At 36.7% G+C, this 24,709-nt stretch overlaps 3 protein-coding genes across 6 annotated transcripts; 1 reads left to right on the top strand and 2 right to left on the bottom strand.

Annotated features, from left to right (window-relative positions):
- Positions 1–124: 124 nt before the first annotated feature.
- si:ch211-102c2.8 (trichohyalin) lies at positions 125–9,940 on the bottom strand. The gene is made up of 27 exons (XM_056746473.1): positions 9,872–9,940; positions 9,067–9,131; positions 8,885–8,988; positions 8,726–8,786; positions 8,553–8,642; positions 7,994–8,251; positions 7,661–7,786; positions 6,986–7,099; positions 6,812–6,884; positions 6,233–6,359; positions 5,995–6,087; positions 5,787–5,899; positions 5,513–5,561; positions 4,713–4,835; positions 4,408–4,533; positions 4,000–4,176; positions 3,858–3,920; positions 3,670–3,765; positions 3,364–3,465; positions 2,881–3,063; positions 2,158–2,387; positions 1,707–1,833; positions 1,549–1,632; positions 1,236–1,447; positions 872–947; positions 512–727; positions 125–365 (listed from the first exon to the last, which is right to left on the bottom strand). The coding sequence occupies exons 2-27, from the start codon at positions 9,122–9,124 to the stop codon at positions 303–305; spliced, it is 3,144 nt and encodes a 1,047-aa protein (XP_056602451.1). The 5' UTR covers positions 9,125–9,131; positions 9,872–9,940; the 3' UTR covers positions 125–302.
- A 274-nt stretch (positions 9,941–10,214) lies between these two features.
- rnf181 (ring finger protein 181) lies at positions 10,215–12,682 on the top strand. Its single transcript, XM_056745726.1, has 6 exons — positions 10,215–10,342; positions 10,828–10,929; positions 11,145–11,278; positions 11,483–11,598; positions 11,717–11,791; positions 11,907–12,682. Exons 2-6 carry the CDS (start codon positions 10,844–10,846, stop codon positions 11,964–11,966), a joined length of 471 nt encoding a protein of 156 aa, XP_056601704.1. The 5' UTR covers positions 10,215–10,342; positions 10,828–10,843; the 3' UTR covers positions 11,967–12,682.
- Positions 12,544–24,053, bottom strand: tmem150aa (transmembrane protein 150Aa). Of its 4 annotated transcripts, none has more exons than XM_056745722.1 (8): positions 23,906–24,053; positions 20,000–20,247; positions 19,547–19,594; positions 19,383–19,469; positions 19,239–19,306; positions 18,162–18,289; positions 17,169–17,346; positions 12,544–15,767 (listed from the first exon to the last, which is right to left on the bottom strand). In XM_056745722.1, the coding sequence occupies exons 2-8, from the start codon at positions 20,062–20,064 to the stop codon at positions 15,463–15,465; spliced, it is 879 nt and encodes a 292-aa protein (XP_056601700.1). In that variant the 5' UTR covers positions 20,065–20,247; positions 23,906–24,053; the 3' UTR covers positions 12,544–15,462. The 4 variants fall into 4 exon arrangements, with proteins under 4 accessions (XP_056601700.1, XP_056601701.1, XP_056601703.1 ...); XM_056745723.1 differs by having other exon boundaries at positions 23,818–23,926; XM_056745725.1 differs by lacking the exon at positions 23,906–24,053 and adding an exon at positions 23,770–23,845.
- Positions 24,054–24,709: the final 656 nt, after the last annotated feature.

Raw genomic sequence — 24,709 nt, 5'->3', positions numbered from 1 at the left:
ATTTTCAATTTATTTATGCGTACAGAGTAAAAAACGATTACATTAATAGTTCCGTTATAAATTGGCACTGATTATGGAAGTAACAATTAAGATGATTAGTTCTTATCAAACACAAAGTATGCGAAACTTAAAGGACAAGTTGTAAACTGTTACCTACATAAATACATTTATTTAAGATTAACCATTTAATTTAAGGACCATATCTTTCTTTATATAATCTAAAGGACCTTTGTGAAAAAAGAAAAGTTCTATGGACGTTAAAGATTCTTTATCGAAGCATACAGCCAAAAAGGAAATATACGTTAACTGGAGATGGTCCTTGATGAGGAGCAACCTGTCTTATAACTTTCTTGGTCTCGAGCAATCTGCCAATAAAATAAAAAGCTTTAAAACAAAATACTTGATAAATATTTATGTACATGTATTGGTAAGATATCAGAAACCGTCAAATGAACAATGAACAAAATAATTATTCATAAAATATTTTCAACTATGAATTTCAGTTTCATACCGTATCCAGATAAGACCCTCCGCGGTTCCTGGGATCCCTGTCCCCCTTCACGGGTCGGGAGGTCTGTGTCTCTGCCTGCAGATGACGAATGCGACTCTGGAGGTGCTGGAGAAGTTTATATGAGGTGAAGTTCTGAGTACTTGAGGAATGTTGGAAGTCTGGGCCACTTTGAAGATCATTGGAGGAAAATTGGGATTCTTCATAGTCTCTGCACTGCTACAAAAAGCATGAATTTGTTTTTGTATGTGTTCTCTCACTATAATAAATAATCTGTGTTATAACAACTAGAAATGTAACAAGAGAGTCCCAGTTATTTTTTAGCCCATAAGACATATTTTCTATTCATATTGATTGATTTACCATAGACAGATGTCTCATCTCATTTTCTAGTCTCTCCAATCTTTTCTGCTGCTCTGCTTGCGGGTTTGGAACCCTTCTGTTTTGTGCAACAAAGATTTAATTGGAAAATCTAATACGATTAAGAAAGTAAAATATAAATTAGCAGTAACTCAATCTGGTGGTAGTAACCACCAAGATGAACTTTTATTGACCTCATATCATTCTATTCATGATGTTACAGCCTGTCATAAAATTTTGAAAAGGGTTTTATGTTAACAACTATGTTTTATTTCACTTTTTATTACACTTTTAATGAGTTTTGTAGCAAATTTAAAAGCTATTTCAATCTGACCCCAGTCAGTGTGTGTTTGTGTGTGTGTGAGACCTCTCCAGCTCAGCTGTAATCTCCAACTGAAATTTGTGTGCAAGTCTTGCAGTGGTTTTGCCCTTCCACTCGGCCATTTTTTTCTGTACCATCCTGAGTTCATCATCTTTCGCCTGCAGTTGCCTGCGCAGACGTGCAAACAGTCCGTCTGTGTCGTCATCATCCGTGTGCTGCCTGCCCTTACGTAGGCTGTTTTTTTCCTTCATGTGCTCCTTAAGATAAAAAATGCACTCATAAGTGTGCATAAAATGCTTTCAAATTAATGAACAATACCTTGTACATTTTGTATATACAAGTACACCTGTATAACTACCTGAATGAGTTTTTCTTTTAGAGAAGCCAGTGCTTGTTCCTTTTCCTCAGTCAGCTGTTCTTTCACCAGGCGTAGTTCTTGCTCCTGAAGTAAACATATAAATAGCATTTACTTACAAAAAATGTGTTGGTATGAGTTTGCACATGTGTTTTTCTTACCCCTTCATGGCTAAGCTGCAGTGCAGTGCGTCTCTGTGAGCTGATCTCATTCTTTAGATCATTCATAAGCTGTTGTGTGGCCTTTGTGACAAACTGCAGAGTCTGGAGAGCTTCAGGCATTGTGGGACTTAAGGAGAGTCACAATTTTAACACGTTGCACTCCTGAATTTTTTTTTCTGATTAATCAAGAAATGTTCATTTTACATTACTGATATGCCACATCCAATCACAACAGAAAACAAAAAAAGATATTTTGAGAAATGTCTCAGTGGTTTTATGTCAAAACAATGGAAGCCAATGTAGGCAGATGTTATTTGGTAACCAACTTTCTTCAAAATATCTTCTTTTTTGTTCAACAGAAGAAAAAAAGTCATACAGGTTGACATGGTGGTCCTTTTAACACACATGTGCTTGTACACGCATTGCACCGCAAAAAATTAACTGAGCGCACCTTTCAGGAACTTGTTTGCTCTCAAAAGTGAGGCCATTGAGTTTAAGCAGCTCCTGTAGGCAGGCACACTCGATGTGTATGTCCTGTGCCCAGTTCCTGTTCTGTCGCTCTTGTCTGGCTGATCTTCTCTGGTATTTTTGGTCTTTCTCAGAGAGGGTTTCCCTCAAGTGCTGAAGCTCCTGTTCAGAGCGCTGTAAAGTCTCCTTCAGATGAGCCGCATCCTTCTCAGCCTGTTGTTAAACATAGTGTAAAACAACATTTTAGGGATAGTTTACATAAAAACGAAAATTCAGTCATCATTTATTTACCTCAGATTGTTCCAAACCTGTATAAATGTCTTTGTTCTGATGAACACAAAGGAGGATAATTGGAAGAAAGTCAGTGACCAACAGATCTCATTGCCCCTTGACTGTATTTATTTTCCTAACAATGGGAGTAAATGAGGGATGAGATCTGTTAGATCTCTGACATTCTTCCAAATATCGTTGTTTTTGTTCAGAAGAACAAATACATTTATACAAGTTTGAAACAACCTGAGGGTTAGTAAATGATACCAGAATTTTTGGGTGAACTATCCCTTTAAGGGCTGAGGACAGATTTAAAAACAGAATGAGTAATAAATATTATTAAAATATTTCGCATATACTGTATAAAATGTGACCTATTTTCAGTTTATTTTAGCGTTAAAGATATACATTTTGTTTACTAACCGACTTCACTTACTTTCTGGAGCTCAGTGACTTTCCTTTGCAGAGTTAGTGTGTTCTTTCTCTCCTTCTCCACCTCCTCTCTCTCTCTTTTTACTGCTTCTTCAATCCGCTCCTCCAGAATCCTACGCTGCTCTCTGAGAGCCTTCTCTTTTTGCTCCTCCCAATTTCTTTCCTCTTGCTTGAGAGCCTTTGCAATCTGTTACAGGTGACAGATGACATAAGATGACATGACTACAGATGATATAAAATGCATTGTTTTTAGGGAAAACAACGTTGAGCAATGGAGCAATGAAGGACAACATCAAAATGAAAAGGGTTTAAAGTTATAGTTCCAAGATATTTTGAAGAGAGTTGGTAACCAATGCAAGTATATGGGTGCCGATTAACAACATTGTTCAAGATATTTTCTTTTTAAGAAAGAAAGTCATACAGGTTTGAAAAGACAAGGGGGTGAGTAAATGATGACTTATGTTTTGGTTTAACTATCGGACAGAACCTTTTCCTGTGTTTCTCTTCTCAGCTCCTCTGTTTGCCTTCTCATCTTGTCCTCATACTGCTCTAGTGCTGCTTTAAGTCTCTTAACCTCCTCATCTTTCATCTGTAGATAAAGGTAATTTTAAAAGGATCAGTAAAGTTTGTATTATATGAATTGTAATGACATGTACAATACAAAAAACTAAATTCTATTTCTTGTAGGTCAACTTGTAAAGCATGGCACTACATTGGGTTCAATGTAAAGCATCACTGAATAAAAGCATCCGACAAACGCATAAAAAAAGTATTGACTAGTAAGACTGTTGACCTGAATGCAGTTGTGTAAGGAGTCTACACTCTGTTTGTGGGCTCGAGCTTGTTCAGTGAGAGCAGCTGATCTCAACTCATCTGCTTGTAGACGCACCTGGACATGCACATGCAAAACAAACAAACGCATAGTTTCACATTACATTTGAATGATCTGTGATAACCCGCTCAGTGAATTAATCTGTTTACCGTCTCCAGTTCCTCTTGGTGTCTTTTTGTTAACAGTAATGTCAACTTACTGATCTCTTGTTCCTAAAAAAGAATTAAACATGTGATCCCCAATGCTAAACACAAGGCTGATATGACAAATACATGACTATATGTTTCCTACCTTCTCCTTTTTTGTTCTGTTCTCTATTTCTGTCAACTTTAACTTGTTTTCCTTTCTAAGAGAACAGAGCTCCAGGTGAAGGGCTTTCTTTTCTTCCTCAAGCCCTCGCAGCAACAGTTCTTTCTGGACGACAGTTCGCTCCAATGCTGCAAACCGATTCACCTGCTTTAGAGCTTCCTGTGAAGACAACACACACATCATGCAAATACTGAAATATTTAGTACCCGTCAGCTATACCTGCAATCGATTACACAAGACAGTGATTGTGGATTGTCGTAACATTAAGAAGAATGTTATTTAATATACTTAATATACAGTCAAAGAAGTTGATGGGTTTACATTTCACGGTAAGTTGTTTATCCAATAAATATTTCACATAATTCTTTAGAATTCAGTGTGAAAATGTACCTCTTTAATGTGTTCTCTTTCTTTGACGGTATCAGCCAGCTGCTTTTCCAGGTCACTACATTTCTGTTGAAGGGCCTTAAAGTCCTCATCTTTCTGCTCCAGCTCCTGATTCACCTCATCCAGCCTCTGAGTAAGAGATTGAGAAAAACAAGCCTGACAAATAAATAGACAGATATACAGAGATATACGTACAGTATGTATTGTGCCTTGTTTCACAAATTCATCCGTTATGAAATCTTTCTGTTTTAGTGCTTTGAAATGAAATATTACCAAGAAAAAATTAAGAAACAGAAAATCGAATTGACCTCTTGTATAGATTCCAGTGTGTCCCTGAAACGCCTCTGTTCTGAAAACAGCTCAGATTTTGCATTATTCAGCAGTCTGTCCATCTCCTCTCTTTCCAGAATGGATACACTACGGCTTATACACTGAAAGTGTGTAAAGAAATAGATCAAATGAGAGAAATAAGATAAAGAATAGACATAGTTCACACAAAAATGAAAATTCTGTCATGACTTACCCCTTAACTTTTTCCAAAAATTTAGAAATGTGTTTGTTTGGTTGAACACAAAGAAAGATATTTGGAAGTATGTTAGCAACTGAGATTTCTGGGGCACCATTGACTACCATATAACTATTGTTTAACTTTTTGTTCTGTTGAACACAAAATAACATATTTTAAAGAATTTAGGAAAACAAACAGCCCTGGGGCACCTTTGTCAACCATTTTAATGGTAGTCAACAGTGACCCAGAAATCTCAGCTGCTTTTCTTCCAAATATCTTCCTTTGTGTTCAACAGTTTAAAGAAATGTATACAGATTTTGAACAACTTGAGGGTGAGCAATCCATGACAGAATTTTCATTTTTGGGTGAACCATCCCTTTGAATCACATTTAATTTCAAGCTGCTTATCTCATATACTGTATGTATTTTATGCCCATTGAAATAGAAATGATATCAAAATTAAGAGAAAAAAAATCCAAAGAGAAACCGAGTAGGTGTATAATAAAATAATTATTGTACATTGTTACAGCTGATTTCATAGCTTGGTGAAGTATTTTGCCTCTGAACTACAGTGACCTGCTGGTCATTCAGATCCCTGACCTGCTCCAGACATACATCCCTCTCGGCCTGCAGTTTGTGAAGCTCACACCTACAGTTCAATACACAGAGATTTCCAATAAATATAAATTGTTACATGCATATAAGCCAGAAGGTTATGATATGTACAGTTTCCTTCATGCACTAAAGTTTGTTTTAATATTTTATGCACTTGATATTAAAAACACAATGCAAACAGTACTTATTGTGGTAAATATAATGATGTGCCAGTCATGGAAACATAATGTAAAACAGTCTCCATGGTTTTATAACGTACCTTATGTTCTGGACTTGTGCTCTGCTGTCCTTCATAATGATCTGTAGAGAGTTTTGCTCTTTCTTAGTCTCGTCCATTTTCTCTCTCAGCTGCTCCAGAAATTGAACTGCAGACTGAGGACATAAGGTTGCTTAATAAATTAGCTGATTAACATTTTGAGATGAATTACAGTCTCGTTCTTTGTGTATTTCTATAAAAAAGATCATACAATTTTTTGCTGCTGAAGGCTGGCAAGTGACAGCCTCAACTCTGTTAGCTGATCTTTATCCATTCGGATCGTGTCCTGAGGTCTCTCTGTGCTCTGGAAAATAATACACAAAGAACAATGTACATAACTGCAATGAATTATGTGACAACAGCATCCATGAACTACACTGGCGCTGAGTATTCATTGTTTACAGAAAGCAGACATGATGCAAGGTGAGATATTCACTCAGGTATCTCACAGTGATGGAGGCACATCTTGCGCTCTTTTGAGAACTCTGTCTCTTTCCCTTTCTGCCAGATGGATGTCTCCTGACTCTGGAGTACCGCTTTGAGCCTTCACGACCCGTCTGTTCAACATCATCAGAGCTACAAAAACACAGAGAAGTGTTTGTTAAATATAAACAGTACATTAGTATTTGATTGCTCCAGATCATATGAGCATATTCTATAGTAGCTTATTTCAATTGCACAAAGACTAGATCTGAAAGTGATAGTTCACCCAAAAATGAAAATTTCTGTCATCATTTACTAACCCTCTTGTCATTTTAAACCTGGATGACTTTCTTTCTTCCGCAGAACACAAAAGAAGCTATTTTGAAAAAAGCACTGGACTTCATTCACTTCTATTGTATGGACAAAAAACCTGAAACTGAAAAAGTGAATGGTGTCTATTTAACAACATTCTTCGAAATATCTTCTTTTGTGTTCAGCGAAAGAAAGAATGTCATACAGGTTTGAATTGACAAGAGGGTGAGTAAATTATGTTTTTTTTAATTTTTGGGTGAACTATCCCTTCAATCACTGAGAAGCCTCATTACCTGGAGGATTGAATATTGTTTTGGATGCCTGGTCCTGTATAGAACACATTTCCTCTGCTTAAACAAAATCCTACTGGTGGTACACAAAAAAGTTTAATAGCATTTGTTAAATTTTACATTTATTCTGCACATTTATATGTAGTTGAGATTTGACACTGAGCAGAGCACTCCCACCTGGACTATTTTTGTTAGTGAATGCGGACTTAAGGTGCTGTCGAACCTTCTCTGAGCACACTGTGTCCAGATCAGTGTCTATAGTGACCGAATCAAAACTCTGCATGTCAATCCCTGTAAGAGAGCACAATATTACAAACATTCTTACAGCTCACTATAGCTGCTAGGGATAGTTCACCCAAAATGTTTTATTTTGTCATCATTTACTCACCCTAAGGTTGTTCCAAATCTGTATAAATTTATAATACATTTGGAAGAATGCTTGTTACCAAACAGTTCTGGACCCCATTGTCTACCGTAGGATGCAGAAAATTACTTTTTTTCTGTTGAACACAAAAGAAGATATTTTGAAGAATGTAGGACAGCAAACAGTTCTGGGGCACATTTGACTACCATTGTTATTTTTCTTACTATAGTCAATGGGGTTCAAGAACTGTTTGGTTACAAGCATTCATCCAAATATCTTTCCAGTGTGTTCAACCAAACAAAGAAATTTATGCAGGTTTGGAACAGCTAGAAAGTAATTCATGACAGAATTTTCAGTTTTGGGTGAACTATCCCTTTATGGTAGTTTCCTGATAACAACTGAGTTTTGGAATACAGGTCACAGCGATTAAAAACAGAGGTATAACTTTAACAAATCTGAAAAGGGTTCAAAAGCTAGCCAGAAGATACCTGTGAGGTGCCTAAGAGGTGTTTTGGATGGATGCTTCGGGATGTTTTTTGATCTTTGTGGATAGAGGCTTCTCTGTTTCTCAGTGAGGTCCGCAGTGTCACTGCTGGTAATGGGAAAATCAGGAGCTGGAGCCAGAGATAAAAAGATTGGTCGTGTGTGCTTTAAAAATTAATAATAACAATACATTCAATTAATTCCAATGATACATTTATATGTCAACATTGTACACTGTCATTGAAGCTTATTTTTTATTTTTTTATTTCTACATTATAAATGTTTATCCATGTTTGAGATCAAATCAGTACCCACTTTTCTTTGGTCACTCTGTATACCTTTGTCAGACAGGTCCAGCATCTCATCTCTGAAGCGTGCTGAGAAGTCCTCAGTACAGATGCTGTCCATCGTGAGCTCGTCCTCTTCATTTCCTATTCCTACTTCTTCTGAACTCTTCCCAAGAAACTTCTCCAGCCTCCATCGGCACTGTTCAGACCTGGACACTGAGCACAAGCTGCCATTTACTCCAGAATGCCACACGTCTGACTCCTTCAGAACATCCACTGTCTGATGTTCTGTTTGGTCACCTTTGTCTTCTAACATTTAATAAAAAGGAATGATAATTTACAATACTGTATAAAGAAAAGCTCTGTGTCCATTAAGAATATTAAGAATGATAAAAAAAGTGATTTTTCGTATGGGAAGGGCAGTAAAACAAAAATTCTAATGATTTATAGCCAGACCCAAACTCAATCTGATTGTAGACATTTATGCAGGATATCTGTAATTTATAATAGAATATACTAATGTTTATTCTACAATGTTGCAAGGTGTGAAAGACTTATAATGTATATAATATAATATCTTCTTTCTAACAAACTTAATTCTGATTATTACCTGAAGTGGTGGATGATGTTTTATCATTTGTTGGAACAGTGCTTCCCAAACCTGTGTCTTTACTTAAAGCCAGATTCTCTTTAAGATGACCTGAAACATTATTAAACTAATGATCTGTTGCAGAATAATAAGATATTAAGTCAAATATATTTTTATTTTACAAAACTTCCCACCTGATGAAGGAAATTCATTTCTGTTGGAGTTCACTCCACGCATTTGTCTACGGCCCTGGGTCTAAGGATGATAAGAAAAATCAGACGTGCGTTATGTCCTTTTTGACGCTAAAATAAAACAACATATTTAACTATTTTAGTGAACTAAAAATGACTGACATTTAGATAACTCAGTTGTGCATCAATAGGATCTAGCAGACGATAGTCATGGGACAGAGACATGAGTCCATAACCATGGAGTCCATCAACACCCCCATCCGCTTCTGAAAAGACACAAATCTACATTATGGTTTTATCACAGCAGATTTATTTGAGCATGTTAGAGAGTGAAAAGTTTTGACCTGCAGAGATCAGCTCATCTGTGTTCTCTCCAGAACATTCATGATCAACAGTTTCCATGACTGTCCTAAAAAGACACAACAAAAATTCAGGAATAGTTCACCTAAAAATCTGAAATATGTCATGAATTATTCACTCTCTACTTGTATGAATTTCTTTGTTTGGTTGAACACAGAGAAATATATTTGGGAGAATGCTTTTAACCAAACAGTTCCTGGACCCCACTGAGAAGTATATGAAAAATGACAATGGTACTCAAAAGTGCCCCAGAACTGTTGCTCACCTACATTCTTCAAAATATCTTCTTCTGTGTTCAACCGAAAAAAAAATGTTTTTTTCTTCTACAGTCAATAGGTTTCAAGAACTGTTTGGTTACAGGCATTCTATCAAATATTTTTCTCTGTGTTCATCAGAACTAAGAAATTGATACAGATTTAGAACAACTATAGGTGAGTAAATGGTGATGTTTATATTTGGGCGACCTATTCCTTTAATGCTTGCTTTAAAAATAATCAAATAAAGCAAAATACAATCTCTCTCTTAGAACCCAAAGAAGACAGTTTTGGGGGGAGTTATTGATTCACGGTTGCCAAGGAAACACAACTGAAAGGGACCCCAACAAAGAACCCAAGTCATGACATCAAACATTTCACAGAGTTCACGACACAACATTGATAAATATTGAATTTCTGTTTATTTAATGTAGATAATTGCTGGGTTCATTTTGTGATGCATTTTAACAGACAGAATGAATAAAAAAATCTCAGTGACCGTGTGTATTGTATATTAATTCAGTTTTGTACTTACTGAAAGTAATTCCTCTCGAAGTTTCCTTCCAACGGGACAGAACATTTGTTGACTTGTAGTAATGCAGGAGTCAAAGCGTCATGGCAACCATACACAGCTACTAACTGCTGGAACAGATACTTTGGAGGATTTTTGTACGCAACCCACAACATATATAAATGTTACATTTTTATTATAATCAAGAGAATATAGAGTAAGTAAATAAATACAAAGAAATTAGAAAATGTCACCTCAAATAAACAAGGCACATAAAAGAGACAAGGCAACGTGGGGGATTTTCACCAAATCTGGCAACTCACGTCATCCCGCAACTATCGCGATATGGTTTGTATTGTTCGCGCTGACAGTGCAGTGAAACAAGTTTCATCCCTGATGATCAGCACTTTCAAACGAAAAGTGAATTTAAAAGACACATTTACAAGTTTGCGCTCGAATTTACTCTGTCATATGTTGCCCTTTTAAACAAGAAAGGTTTGTATATTTTTATATTCTACGAGTATTGGGAAATAAGGTAAGGTTTGAATCATAATGCTAACCAGTTGTTAGCAGTAGGACATGACATTTGTGTTATTGATGCGGATGTCAACTGGTGTCTATAAGCATTTACATCGCTTGAATTAATAAATCCAGGTGTTTTCATGCTGTGTTTTGCGGACACTTAATATTTGGTTCCTATTATGTACTTTATTGTAAAGGTAGGCGATATCTGTCATAAGAATACTTGCATTGTAAGTAATTGTAGGAATACCATCTAGTAAGGGTTGTAAAACCAAATAGTAAAACGGGTATTATTAGTAAGGCAATATTATCATGATAGTATAGAGATTTTATTCTCTCTTAACGGTGTGTGAGAGTACATTTTAAACCTAGAGTCAGAAACCCAGATGAATCTACAGGTTACCAGCATTCAAGTTTGATGTTAAATCTCATTCAGATTTGATTTGTGCGTCTATCAGGTGAATTAGTTGAGAAATGGCCTCATACTTCGATGAGCATGACTGTGAACCTACAAATCCTGAAGAACAGTACCGACAGAATGCTTTGCTGGAACTTGCGAGGTAACAAAACGACGCCCTCTAGAGGATTTAGAAAAACATTGCATTCATGTGTGGCTGGAATTGCTGTACCTTTACATCCTTATAACACCAGATTGATAGAATATAGTCATGAAATATACAAAGTATATCGTGTTACCTAAAACTGAGCTCTATAGTTAAGGTTACGTTTGTCAGATGTGAGGATGTAACTGATAACGAATGTTTTCTGGCTGAAGATCTTTAATGCAGGGCCTCGATATAGACTCGGGTTCATTTGATTTGTCAGACTGGGACCAGCGACTTCCTCCTCCTGCAGCGAAGGCTGTGGTTCAGAGTCTTCCTGTGGTCATTATCTCCCCTGAACAAGCAGGTGAGTATCTGTTGTTTAACAATCAGCTCTTATTTATAAGTTAATACAAAATAATGACTCCGATAATCAATTAAATATTTGTTGAATGTTATAGTTAAAGTAGGGGTAACATTGTTCATGTGTTGCATGATTTGCAACATTTTGAGTGAATACGAGAGTTAAATCGATGTCTGCTGCATGTGGTTCACATTTTTCGTTTGTCAGATAAAGGACTGAAGTGTCCGGTGTGTTTATTGGAGTTTGAAGAGCAAGAGACCGTAAGAGAGATGCCGTGTAAGCATCTGTTCCACACCGGGTGTATTCTGCCATGGCTCAGTAAGGTATTGTGTAAATATATACTGTAGTGATAACAAGGATTACACCACGATCCTGAGACTTTTCTAGAAGAGAATTACTATTAGATAGTGTGACCTCATCATAAGAATTATAAAATTACAGACCAATTCATGTCCCTTGTGTCGACTTGAACTACCCACTGACAATCCAGACTATGAGGAGTTTAAAAAAGATAAGGTATGACACAACTTATAAATGCAAGTTTACTGTTATCAAATCATTTGCGTATATATGGTTTGAATATGGATTTTATAGTTTTAGACTCCACAATGTGTGTTTGTATATTCTACAGCAACGGAGAAGACAAAGAGAACACAGGCTGGAAGATCTACATGGCGCCATGTATACATGACTTGAATATGAATGGAAGTGAGAGTTTACTCGGCAGGGACCAGACTTTGAATGATTGAGTTTGCTTGTACTTGAAAAAAACGGCAATGTTTTAAATTATATCTTTTTTTACCGTATGGCTATGCACCGAGACCTGTTTGTATGAAAGAAGTCACTGAAATGTAGCCTCATAACAACATAAATTTTATTGCTAAAGTATAATGTGAAATTACATTTATTTGATCCGTGATTTAGTATCAATACACGTTGCTCACTAAAGAGATTACATTCCTTATTTCTTTATCGTCCCTAAAATAAGCATTGAACGTCTTATTTTATACTATAATTAGCGATTATTTACATTGTGGACCCTTTTCTAATTAGGAAATGCCAGTATGTGGGTTTTATATGTGATGTAACTTATCATAGAGGTAGACATAAAATGTTTTAATCACTGCAGCAAAGTTTCAAGCAGAACATCCATCCATAAAAGTGTTTGAAGTACTTTTCTAATATTCTCTTAAGCTTGTTGACTGCACATTTGATTCATGTCATTGGTCTCATTACAAACATTATCTTCAAAAGATCACAGACAGAGATACATGTACACTTGTTTATTTCTCATTCGATGTTTTGGTAGTTATTTCATATAAATCTCTTGTCAAAGAAAAATCATTGAAATGATACGTAAATCTGAGTACATGTGATTTATAAAATAAAAATATTCTTTGTATTGTTTTCTTTTGATTTTGTAGCCTGAACCTTACATCTTCATTGCATACCCAACAGACGTGTTGATAAAAAAAAATTCAACAATATCATTTAAAGGCATCAGAAAAATTTCTATCCATACAACAGCTAAATTCAGAACATCAAAAAGAAACATTAAAACTCAAAGCCTGTTTTAGCTGTCTGAAAATATCCATAAGAGTATAGTCTTGATTTATGCCGGGATCCTTAACCCAATATAAAAGGATGGAAATAAGTAAAAAAAAAAAAGGATGCAAATAAGTATGCTCTTACATCATTGTCTCACAAGTATACATACATTTCAAAGGTTAAACAAAATATCAGTCCATTTTCCCACCTGACAGTACAGCTTTTGACCAAACTAAACAGGGGAAAAAAGTATAACTCTACAACCCTTACACCATACTTTTCTCTAAAGTGACCTATAAATAATTGACCTATTAGCCTCATAAAATATGCATTAAATGCAATGTTAGGTATTGCATGTAATTTATAATAATTGTTGAAATCTATCACATCAGCGCTTTTGCATGTGACAAAACAGGTAATAAATGAGAAAAAACATCAATGTTAGGTTCATACGCTTAAACTTCAACTTTTCCTTAAAATTCTATGTTCATGTCTTGTTTAAAACAAATATGACCCATTATGCAATTATCACTGTATGTTTGGCTTGAGTTGACTTAGGTATATTGTAATGATAACCGTAGAGGTAGCAATGAGATCAGTATCAATTGGATTTAATCAAGACTTTCATCTATGCACCCCGTGAATCATCTTTTCATGAGAGCAATTAACAATGCTTCAATAGCTCTCCGATAATAGTGACAACAAATATAAACACATACTGTATGATGCCTAGAGACAATGTCTAAATTTACAGTGTTCTCAATGGCGTGAAACTGAGAGGCACCACAAACCCATTGAAGGACAAAAACACATACAGAAAGAATAACTGGCACATTTCTGTGTGACACAAGAATTCAAGCAATTAATGAAAAAGCAAAAGGGAGCCTCTGATTGACAGCCTGAATTGAAATCACCACACAGATACCACAGTAACATTAAGGCCACCATAACCACTCAACCCTCAAAAAGTTCCACTCTGGTTTCCCAGGTTCCAGCCTGGACACCAATTCACGAACCATTTTGAAATGTAATATTGCTGTACTGAATTGGCATAACCTTCTAAATGACACTGCTTTCTCTGTGGCTATGTGTCCTACAACACATAAAAGTAATAAAATGAAATGCATTCAGTGTACCTTAAACTAAAGGAGATGCATCCTTTGGCAACAACAAAATACGAAAAACTTTGAAATGTCAACTCATGTTATGTAGAATATAACTTGTTCCACACCATTTGTAGTTAGGTCACAATGATGCACAAAACATATGCACAGATATGCAGGCAGTAAGTCACTAGGTGACTGGATGTGGCATTTTGCGAACGGGTTTTAATGACCCGTTAGACAGAGAATTTTTTTTAAAAATTGAAAGAAAACATGAAAACCTTTTACCTGTATCTGCATTAAAGGTACAGTAAGTATAAATGTAATTACTCTAAAACGTATGAGCTGGTGTCACCTTGCATCACTTCCCCTTTCTTAAAGTGGGAAAACAAGACCCACCTCATCAAGAAACAAAAACTGAACAAAACATGAACAAAGCAAGCCAACATGACAATAAAAAGGCCACATGTACTATACACAATTTTGTATTTGTATTATATTATGTTTAAAAGAAATGTAACGCTTTCATGAGATTTCAACTAATCTCTTTTGTTTCTAACTCCAAAATAAGGTTCTCATATAGTTCCCCCATACTTTAGACATTCACTATTTCAAAAAATAATACTTGAATCCTGATAGTCTGCAATGAAAATTTTATAAATCAAGACCCTGCCAGTGAAAATTAGACTAAAATCTCATAATTATTTAATTTAAAGCATCAAAATTTAAATTCCATATGCCATGACATTACTTTATATTTTCACTAAATGTATTTTACATTATGTTGGATGATTTTATGTAGAAAACAACGGCCAGGTTTAAGAAACACAGTTTAACTTAAGCCAGAACTATGCCTTAGTTGAATTACGATATGTATGTCGCTTTTATAAAAATGCCTTAGAAGAATACATTACCGGTGTGTATCTTGAAACAAAACAATGGCACTGATATTTTTAAAGATATTTCTGGGCAGGTTATATTCAGTTAAGACACGTCACACATTGATTTTAGTCTGGAACTAAGCCTTGTCTGTGAAACCGGGCCAATACGTTTTAACTTTAGCTTGGTTTTCACAGGCAGGGTCACATCTGTGTTACGTGTAAATCCATTGCAACAGCAAAGTTGGGCGAACAGTAGCTAGCTCAACGAGACACACCCCTGAAACATTTGTGCAAACGTAACCGTAAAAAATATATTTAATTGCCAGGTGCAACAGCTTAGGCAAAACAAACAATGTGACCAGGGCCCCCATTCTATCTTTAAAAAATAACTATCCTGTCCTTCTCATCCCCAAACAGCTTTATAAGGACAAAAGCAGACAAATCTATCAGACAAACCTAAAATCTCGAATCTTACATCAATATAAACAGCCACACCTGTAAACCCAACTGATTTTTAATCTGTATTGACTTTGACTGGACGGTTCTCTTAAACCTTGATCACTTTAATCTTAAAGTGTGCCTCAGAGCACCACTGTGAGGCTTTCCACCCGGCAGGACGTGACCATGTGTGCTGATGTGTGTGATAATAAAAGAATTAAAGCATTGCTATGTTTTCAGGAGTGCAGTTCAGATGGGTGGAGGTACTGCTTCCTCCTGGGGATTTTAACCCTTTGGTGGAACCACCTCCTCGGGCTCCTACTTGGACATCGTCTCCGATGAGGACTCCGGACCCATGAGAGAGGCTCCGCTGGAGGCCGGCCAACATGGTGTTGGTAGTGACGGTGCCAAATTCGTAGGTGAAAGTCCCGTAGAATACAAGGATGACTACAGTGAAGACCCACTCACAGATGGCTGCTGCGTGCTGTAACACGAAGCTCTCGTGGATGAAGAATACTCCACCTGAAAGGGGCCGGTCAAGGAGCGTTAAATCTTTTCAATGAAAATGAGAAACGGAGAAATGCACGAACACACAGCTGTTATAGTCTGAATGATGAGAATGGTGTGTGCATATTAGGTGTCTTATCCATGAATATTTGGTGATCTACACACCCAGATTACCGCATGAAAGTGCATGTCACAATATGAGAGTGATAATATAATACTTACAGCCACATGCCTGATCAAATAAAAAAAAAACTTGCAACTGGAAAAAATAAACTGTCTAGTGTTATGTTGACCTTATGTGACAAGTTTTTAAGGAAAAAATGGAAAGTCTTCACTTACCAAAAGTCTACTTGGCCTCAACAAATGTAGGCAAAAACAAAACAGGATGTTAAAGCTATATTTGTGTACAATTGACAGTAATATGTTAACTATGAAATTAGGGAAGAAATCTATGAATTACTTCTGGCCAGACTGACAAAAAAGCTACGCATAGTTACACATCCCAGCTACTGCCCATTTTACTCTAGTTTGGAAAAAACAATTCATAAATCTTTGAAGAACACAGGAGCGATAAAGCAGAAAGGCCGGGAGACTCCAGCTGAGCTCATCCGTCTCCATGCCAACACTTTTTTATTAAGCAATTGGATTATACCAGCACTATGATATAAGAGACAGGGGCTTGCGGATTGTGACAGAAACCTCAAGAGCAAGAGATAACAGCTGAGCAGTTAGCACTGCACAAATAGGAATGATTGTGTCTAGTTGTATAAGGTGTGGAGAAGTCTAGAAGATTATCGTTTAGTTGTCCTTTTGCTCTTTACATAAAATGAAAGTGAATGGTGGGAAGGGGAAGTTCAGCTCCAAAATGTCCGAAAAGCATCACAATAGTAGTAAATAGACTTGGTTATCTTGGTAATCATTGTATGGAGATGAGCAAGTGTAAACACTGACACTCAATATTAAAACAGATGTTACACGTAGCTCTTTATAAGAAAATCCATGTGTTTGTGCAGACAAGCAATGCTTGTTTAAAAAAGTTTTAAAGGCGTAGTTCACCCTACAATGAGATTGTCAAATGATGTCATACTTTACTCACCCTCTTGGTTTTTAAAACATGAATGACTTATGTCTCATGCAAAACACAAAATATATTTTGAAGAATGGAAACAAAAACCATTGGTCTTCATTCAATTCTATTGTATGGACACAAAACCAATGCAACTCAATGTGGACCAACAGTTTTCTGTTACATATTCTTCAATATCTTCTTTTGTATTCTACACAAGAAAGTCATACGGGTTTGAAATTTCATGAGGGAGAGTAAATGATGACAGAATATCATTTTGGTGTGAGTGAACTATCACTTTAATAAATATTTGTAAACAGTCATACATAACACTCAGCAAGTAAGGATACTAAGAACCAGTGTGATGAGAGCACCGGTAGCCAGTGCCACACGCACGTAAGCCATCCAGTAGTCCAGAGCAGAGATAGCCACCCGATACGTCAACACGCACTGCAAAAACACGAACACAATGCCTGCTGGGAAGGCAGCGCCAGCACCTACGTAGTGAAGCGTTTTGGCGTGGTCCACCTGGTGAAAAAGCATCAAGTATTATTTAAGTGCTAACACAGGACCACTAAAAAAGAAACGCAGCAACATTTAAAGAGCAATGAAAACAAAACACAACAGATTTGGATGCACTCTCTACAGCACTTACACGTATGTCTTTGTCCAAAAAGAAACTTCCTTACTGCACACTCAGCGTAAGGCACTAAGGCTGAAGGAGTGAAATTCCTTCTAAAATCCATTTTGAGGAATGAGGCTGCCCTCAAGGATCAATACTAATCACTTTGACAACATCAACCTCTTTGAAACACTCTGATGCTAATGATCAACGCATCATTCTGATACACTGAATTTACTGCCCCTGATAAGAGCAGAAGTCGTATTGTCAGCTCTTCATGCCTTCCTCTCATACAACAGCACACGCTAACATAAGGCCAAAAAAGCTGATGTGATTCTTTGTTCTGATGAACACAGAGAAAGATACTTGGAAGAACGCTTGTAACTAAACTGTTCTTAGTCACTTTGACTACCATAGTAAAATAAGTTACTGCTTGCTTTCCTAAATTCTTCAAAATATCTTCTTTAATGTTCAACAGAACAAAGAAATGTATAAAGCAATTTTTCCTACTTTGGTAGTCAATGGTCTCCAAGAACTGTTTGGTTCCAAACATTCTTCCAAATATCTCTACCGGTGTTCATCAAAAAGACATTGATTCATATTTGGAACAACTTGAGGGCGAATAAATGATGCCTTAATTTTGTGGTGAACTGCTCCTATATTGCAACAAAAAGAAAGACACATTTCTCAGATAATAATAATAATCAAAGAAGCCACTGACCTGGAAGTTGCCCACCATGACCAGTCCCACAGCATTGGTGCATCCAGACACGAGTCCACTGGTGTTGAGCCAGCAGTGGTTCCTGTGCTCGATGACCTGAGCGTAGCGAAGCAAACATACCAAACCCACTGGAAACAGAAGAACAGAAACATTGAAAAAACCAAACTCGCATGCAACTTCTTTTTTTTGTCTGGTTCCTTAAATGTAACTTTGCATAAAGCCACAAAGATTATTGCTGAATATATTGGCAGAGAACTATCCTAAGTATTACCAAATTGGATTTGCAAACAAATGAAGCTCAAACTTTTCTGAAAACTCATTTTAATCTTCAAGGCCAAACAACTCATTTGTTTTCAAAAGCTGCTTAAAGTGACAGTTTACCCAAAAATAAAAACACGGTCATCGTTTAATCACCCTCTTCCTCTTGTCATTTTAAACCTGTATGAATTTCTTCTGCAGAACACAAAAGAAGATATTTCGAAGAACGTTGATAGTACCCATTCACTTCTATTGTAAACATTCTTCAAAATATCTTCTTTTGTGCTCTGCAAAAGAAAGAAAGTCATTCAGGTTTAAAATGAGAAGAGGGTGAGTAAATGATGACAGAATTTTCATTTTTGGGTGAACTATCACTTTAAGTGTCTAAACACTTTCTGGGGCGACGTTTATATACACATCACGTTTTACCTTTTAGCTGTGCACACACACACGATTCTTATTGTTCAAGTCTCTTATTTCCCAGATCTTAGTATTTTTCGTGTTATAAACTGGTGTAATAACACTCAACAGACTTCTCATCAATGCAAAAAGATGAGAACCCAACAATGTAAAACAAACATCTAATCTTGCATTTGAACCATATCAGCTCACTCAATACAAAACAAACAATGAAGCAAGACAAACATTCATCGGTGTTAAAATACACAACACGCCCCCTCATGCAGTTAAATGTCTGTATGACACCCATGCCACTGTGATTCAATCAGTATAGCATCCCTAAATACATCTATTCATGCTTCTGTGCTTTGTTATACGAGATGCCACCACCAGCGTGGAAATATGAGATGGCATTCTTACCCATGAAAGCTCCCACATTACCGATGAGACTGAACAGACAGCTCTCCGGAGGGTAAGATCCGCACTTACTAAACCAAAGACAAAGACGATTTGGTCAGGTCACGCTGGATAATCGAAGGCTCGGAATAAAGCTGGCATAACTACCTGATGAGGGGGATGTCTTGAATGGTACAGCATGTTTTCGGGAAGCCTGGCTTGGCCGTTTCCTCTGTGCACGTCACGTTGTAAGACCTTTAAATAACCACATCGGCAATGTCGATGATGTGAACTTCACATTTTACACACTGTGGAAATAAAGCTCCACTTACCAGTTTTCGACAGGACAGACGTGGTGGTTCATTACAGCCATGGCATACCTGAGGACAGAAGAATGCGTTATTGTATACGTTTCCAATTTAAAGCTAAAGCTATGTGTGAAATGACTTTCTTTCTTTCACAGAACACAAAAGATATTTTGAATAAAGTTTTTAACCAATGAGAGATGGTACCCATTCACTTTAATTGTCTGGACACAAAACCAATGCTAGTGAGTGTGTACCGACATTGTTTGGTTTCACAACATATTCTGTAGGAGAAAGAAAGTCATATAGGTTTGAAATGACAAGAGGGTCTGCAAACCCACTGTGAAGACAGAACTTTCTTTTTTGGGTGAACTATCACTTATATCTCAATGTTAAGAACAACTAATATGGTGGGTAATAATATTAATGTTTAGTATATAACCTATAGATTGTTGTTTGACAGCACATTGAAACACTCACACTATCCATATCCCAGTGATGGAGAAGGCAGCCAGGCTGACAGGCAGTATGATCCAGGCAGTCATTGGTCTGACAGTGAGGCGGCTGGTCTGTCCCAAGCATGAGGGGGAGGAACACGGAGGACTGACTGGGGGAGACACAGGGGGGGTGACGAGGGGCAACTGACATGCAAGGACGCACAGGGAGGGGACATGAGAGGAGGAGAGGGATGCCACACTGTTCCTTCCTTCCGGCCGCCAAATCCAGGCCTAACCAATAGATAGATAGGGAATCAGAGATGGATGAGAGGTACAGAATGTTAAAATTAACAAACCAGTACACATGCAAACATTTGATTGGAATTTGCATGTTTTATGGGTGTGTTCACACTTGGCTTGTTTGGTTTTTAATAAGACTAACAATGGTTTGATTGCTCTGTTTGGGCAGTTCATTTGAAAACGTGTGAAAGACACCAGTCAGACTTTGGTCCATACCACCCAAGCAGACAAGACCGTGGAAAAGATGGTTCTCCATACACCTCTTCTCTGGGGCGGTTTGGAACACAAATCAAAGAGAATTAAACTAACCAAAAATAGCAATTTATTAGATAGAGTATGTCCTAAAAATAACATGATTTCAGAACATAGGAAAAGCATTTGTTAGGTCTATATTCTAGGGGCTTTTATGCGTTTATTTGACAGGGATAGAGAGCAGACATGAAAGTGTTTGTTGGAGATTATGTTAGGGGAGCGGGATCGGCAAAGGCGTACAGGCACTAGATAAAAATCGCAAGATGTTAACACCGATCCAGAGGCACTTCCAGGGTTTATTTTTATTTATTTTATTTTTAAATCGTATATAGATAATTAAAGGTCCAGTGAGATATATTTACTAGGAACCTTTGAAAGAAATTCAATATATAGGCCAGGGCTGTATATGTATTGTACTGTAATGCGACAAATGTGTCACACATGCTACGAAAAAAATCGGTCTGTGCTAAGAATAAATGTAATAGTGTAGCACGCGTGCGATAAATATATTCACTTGCAGACTTTTTGAAATTTTCAGATAGAAACACACCAAGTGATAAAATCTGCAGACTGGCACAGACTTTCTGCAACAAGTCCAGACTGAAAATCTGAGCAAAAGTCTTGTAGTGTATCTTAGCCTTTAGACAGAGCTGCATGTTTGTGTGAAGTGCGTTTGTCGTTGTTTGTGTGTGAGGTTAAGTAATGGCGCACCACTATTTTTTTTTGTATTTCTGCGATTAAAACTTGTTTTCCCAGTTGGACCAAGTCCATTTATCTAGAGCCCTGCACGATGTGGGAAAACATGGAAGGAATCACACAAGTTAAGCAGGATTCTACTATTTAAATATGTCCTCTGCTTGTTCTGCGTGTCTAAAATGTTACAAGCATAACACTCGTGGATTTGTCTGTATCTCAATATACAAGGACAGAAACAGACAAACTTCATCCATAGAGTTGTTTTAAGTTTATTTTACGAACGATCACTCCCTGCGTTCCGATCAGAAGCTACCTTAGAAGGGTAAAGCTCTTAATGGGAAAAATCTCTAGAGGGAAAAACGCAATTGTATCTCTAAATGTGTCCGTTTAAAATTCACTTGGAAAAAAGAAAGAATAAAATCAACGTAATTTTCTCTTTATTTGGAGTGAGGTTTTGTGTGGTGTCCGTGTCCCCTCCCCAAAGAACCCTTCAGATGGCGATATAGCTGTTTGGCATGCTCTGACTGTTCGAGGGAATCTGCCTCAAACACAAATTGAAGCGTCTTTGCGACAACACAACAAAATAAAAATCCACTTAATTTGAACCAGATGAAAAAAATGATTACTTGAAAATGTATAAACTGTCATAAACACAGAACTCGGAACAATTAAAAAGGAAGAAGGAATTTGGAAAAACTAACAATGATAAGGCCATATATCTGTATGTAACATTTATGTCCTTTGTCATTTACCTGCCTATTTATGTGATGAACTGCACTTTTTATACCTCTACTACAACTATTTGTCCTTTGGTACAAAACTTTTAACCTCTGTAGCACCAGTTCAATGAGCAAAAAAAGGTAACATACAGCCTTGTGTACATAACTATGTGATCCTAGGTGTAAAAAGACCTTACATAATGAAGCATAATGTTTTTATTTTATTACCTCTACAGATCGCGTTTCGTAAATACATTATCTCCTTCGGCAAATGCGACGACATCTTAGTTCTATGTGTTTAGTTCAAAAGGGAGGGGTAGAGTGAGCCATTGGTTGCAATTCACAACCTCACCACTAGATAACGCAAAAATCTCCACATTGCTCCTTTAAATCTTAAATATTCTTAAATTTGTTTAACATTTTACTTCGGTTATAATTGTTCTGGTGGTTGTATTTTGTTCAATTGTTTTTGTAGTGTTAAAAAACTGAAACAGGAAGTTTTTTTGTGCTACCGTGTAATTATGTTTACATCATCCGAAGTGGTCTGTATGTCGCCACAATAACATCAGGGCCATTTTCTTTAGTATAGAGGAGGAATTTCTGCCACCGTTTTAACTCCTTTAGACTTTTAATAAGCTCTTTGTAAGGCTTTTGCTGGTAAACAATGTCAGCATATGTACTGCAACTGTACATGCATACAATCATTGTAAACACATAAAATAGAGCAGAAATCTGAAACATTGCCTCAGCTACATTAGGACGTCAAACTAACAAACCATATGCAAATCTAAATCATTGTTATAAAGTTGCTGTTGTGAACCAAACAAGTTACAGATTTTAGCTTTAGGATGAATAATGGTAAACTGAGATGCTTTGACAATGAGAGATGTCTCAATTTACATGAATTCACATGAAATTGAAGTCACGATTCTATCCGGATAGTTTCACATGACATGACAGGTGGTTAAAGGGGAGGGGTATTGTATACATTTAAATTAAAATTATAACTTGGACTGAGGAATCATTCACAATAAATGAAATGTGCATGAAGTAAAAAGATCAAAATTGATTTGATGTTCATTTTAGCAGTCAAACAATTTTGCTTACACACATATAATAGTTATCATTTAACTCAGTGTTTTGGCTTTGCCCTTTCGCTGTAATGATTATTAGATGTCCAGCAGCCTGCCTTTGTGTAGTGTATTGACTTTGGTCTTAAAAACATAAGCTTGACTGGAATTCTGCACATGACTGCCACATGTTGGCTGATGTTTCAAAACCTTCAAACAAATGTGTTGTCCTACACCACTAACGATTAAGGTATGACGTCCAAAAATGCTGTCAGTGTTTAAGCATTCACCTCACCAGGTTTTCAAACTCAAGTCACTCTCTGCAAAATCGTATTATTGTCTTGTAAACGCTATAAAGAGACTGTAGGATTGTGCGTGGTTGTGTTTAAATTGCTTTGCCAACTTTAAGATGTAAAAGCATTAGCACAGCCACTGACATCACCAACTCAAGCAGGTTAACGTGCTACTGATGTCTTGCAACACACACACACGTCGTACACTGTTCAGTATAAACTAATGTGTCAGGTGGCTATCGTTAAACTCACTGTATCGAACAAATCGGAACCTTATGCATTTATTCTAGCTCGATTTACGCGAAGCAATTCCATGTTCGCCATGCTAACTAGCAATGAAAGCTACATACACATGTTGCGTTTAAAAAATGCTGTTTTCCTATAAAACACTTTTTGGATAACTTAAATTAATTTGCGACACTGATATTAAAAATAATGTCGAGGAAGGTAGCTAACAAGATACTGAAAACACAAGAGACTCACACAAATCTTCGAAACCAATACTACAGTAGTAGAAAACACATGTATTACTCATTTAGAAGACGAGTTTCGGTTCTGCCGATGACATTCGTTGATACTTGATGGTAAACAAGCAAATAAGACATTGACGCGCACATACCTTGCGTCCTGCTACTCCCTGCTTCCAACCTCACTCAACCTTGGTGTTGCTTTAAGGCACTGTTTGCGAAACCCTGCTCCTCGCTTCTCACTGTAATTGTAGTTTTTTGTCAGTGTTAAACACACACGTATAAATGCGTAGCAAAAAGCGCAACACTACACTACCCACAATAACTATCGCGCTATGCCACTGAGACTGGTGCTGCAGCGCCACCTAAAGGTAAAAAACAGATACGACATGAGGTTGATTTCATTTACCGGGTGAATTTGTTTGTCATCGGCTATTTTATCTAAGCATTTTTAAACTACATTTTAAATGCTGTATGAATTGTTACATAAACCTCTTCAACTTATACTTTTTCCAAGCGTCACTGGGTTTTGTAATTGTGGAACAACTTACATCAATGCTTCAAACTGTAACAGAGAGTCTGTGACAAAACATCAAAATAATGTATAGCAGTGTAGATTTTAATGTGTTTTCAGGACAAGTTTATTTCTATATAAATAACAAGGTAGGTTGTGTGCTTTTTAGTTGGTAAAAGTTTTAAATGGGTTTTATATGTTGCAATTCTACACAATTATTAAATTTTCCAATACAAAACTTTTGTGACACACTGTGACAACTTACCCCATATACTTTTGGTTAAACAGTTCACGGTTATTTTTTTACTGGAAGCTGTGGAAATATTTACTGTATGTCCTACTGTTGTAGTCCTTTTGTTGTAGTCACTTGTACCTGAAATGTACCTTAAAAATTAAACATACAAAATTCACCGCAGTAAAATTGTCCTCACCCGTCATATTA

Source organism: Triplophysa dalaica, chromosome 4 (assembly GCF_015846415.1).
Source record: "Triplophysa dalaica isolate WHDGS20190420 chromosome 4, ASM1584641v1, whole genome shotgun sequence".
NCBI lineage: Eukaryota > Metazoa > Chordata > Actinopteri > Cypriniformes > Nemacheilidae > Triplophysa > Triplophysa dalaica.
Note: the sequence above shows the minus strand (reverse complement) of the source record. Positions and strands in the feature narration are given on the sequence as shown.

Coding starts and splice junctions, on each gene's coding strand:
- tmem150aa (XM_056745721.1), bottom strand. CDS start 20,512: ATGGAGAACCATCTTTTCCACGGTCTTGTCTGCTTGGGTGGTATGGAC. Junction 19,470..19,546: donor GTCTGTCCTGTCGAAAACTG/GTAAGTGGAGCT, acceptor GGTTATTTAAAG/GTCTTACAACGTGACGTGCA. Junction 19,307..19,382: donor CAAGACATCCCCCTCATCAG/GTAGTTATGCCA, acceptor TCTTTGGTTTAG/TAAGTGCGGATCTTACCCTC.
- si:ch211-102c2.8 (XM_056746473.1), bottom strand. CDS start 9,124: ATGGAAACTGTTGATCATGAATGTTCTGGAGAGAACACAGATGAGCTG. Junction 8,787..8,884: donor CACAACTGAGTTATCTAAAT/GTCAGTCATTTT, acceptor TATCATCCTTAG/ACCCAGGGCCGTAGACAAAT. Junction 2,388..2,880: donor AAGTCACTGAGCTCCAGAAA/GTAAGTGAAGTC, acceptor GTTTAACAACAG/GCTGAGAAGGATGCGGCTCA.
- rnf181 (XM_056745726.1), top strand. CDS start 10,844: ATGGCCTCATACTTCGATGAGCATGACTGTGAACCTACAAATCCTGAA. Junction 11,279..11,482: donor TATCTCCCCTGAACAAGCAG/GTGAGTATCTGT, acceptor TTCGTTTGTCAG/ATAAAGGACTGAAGTGTCCG. Junction 11,599..11,716: donor TTCTGCCATGGCTCAGTAAG/GTATTGTGTAAA, acceptor ATAAAATTACAG/ACCAATTCATGTCCCTTGTG.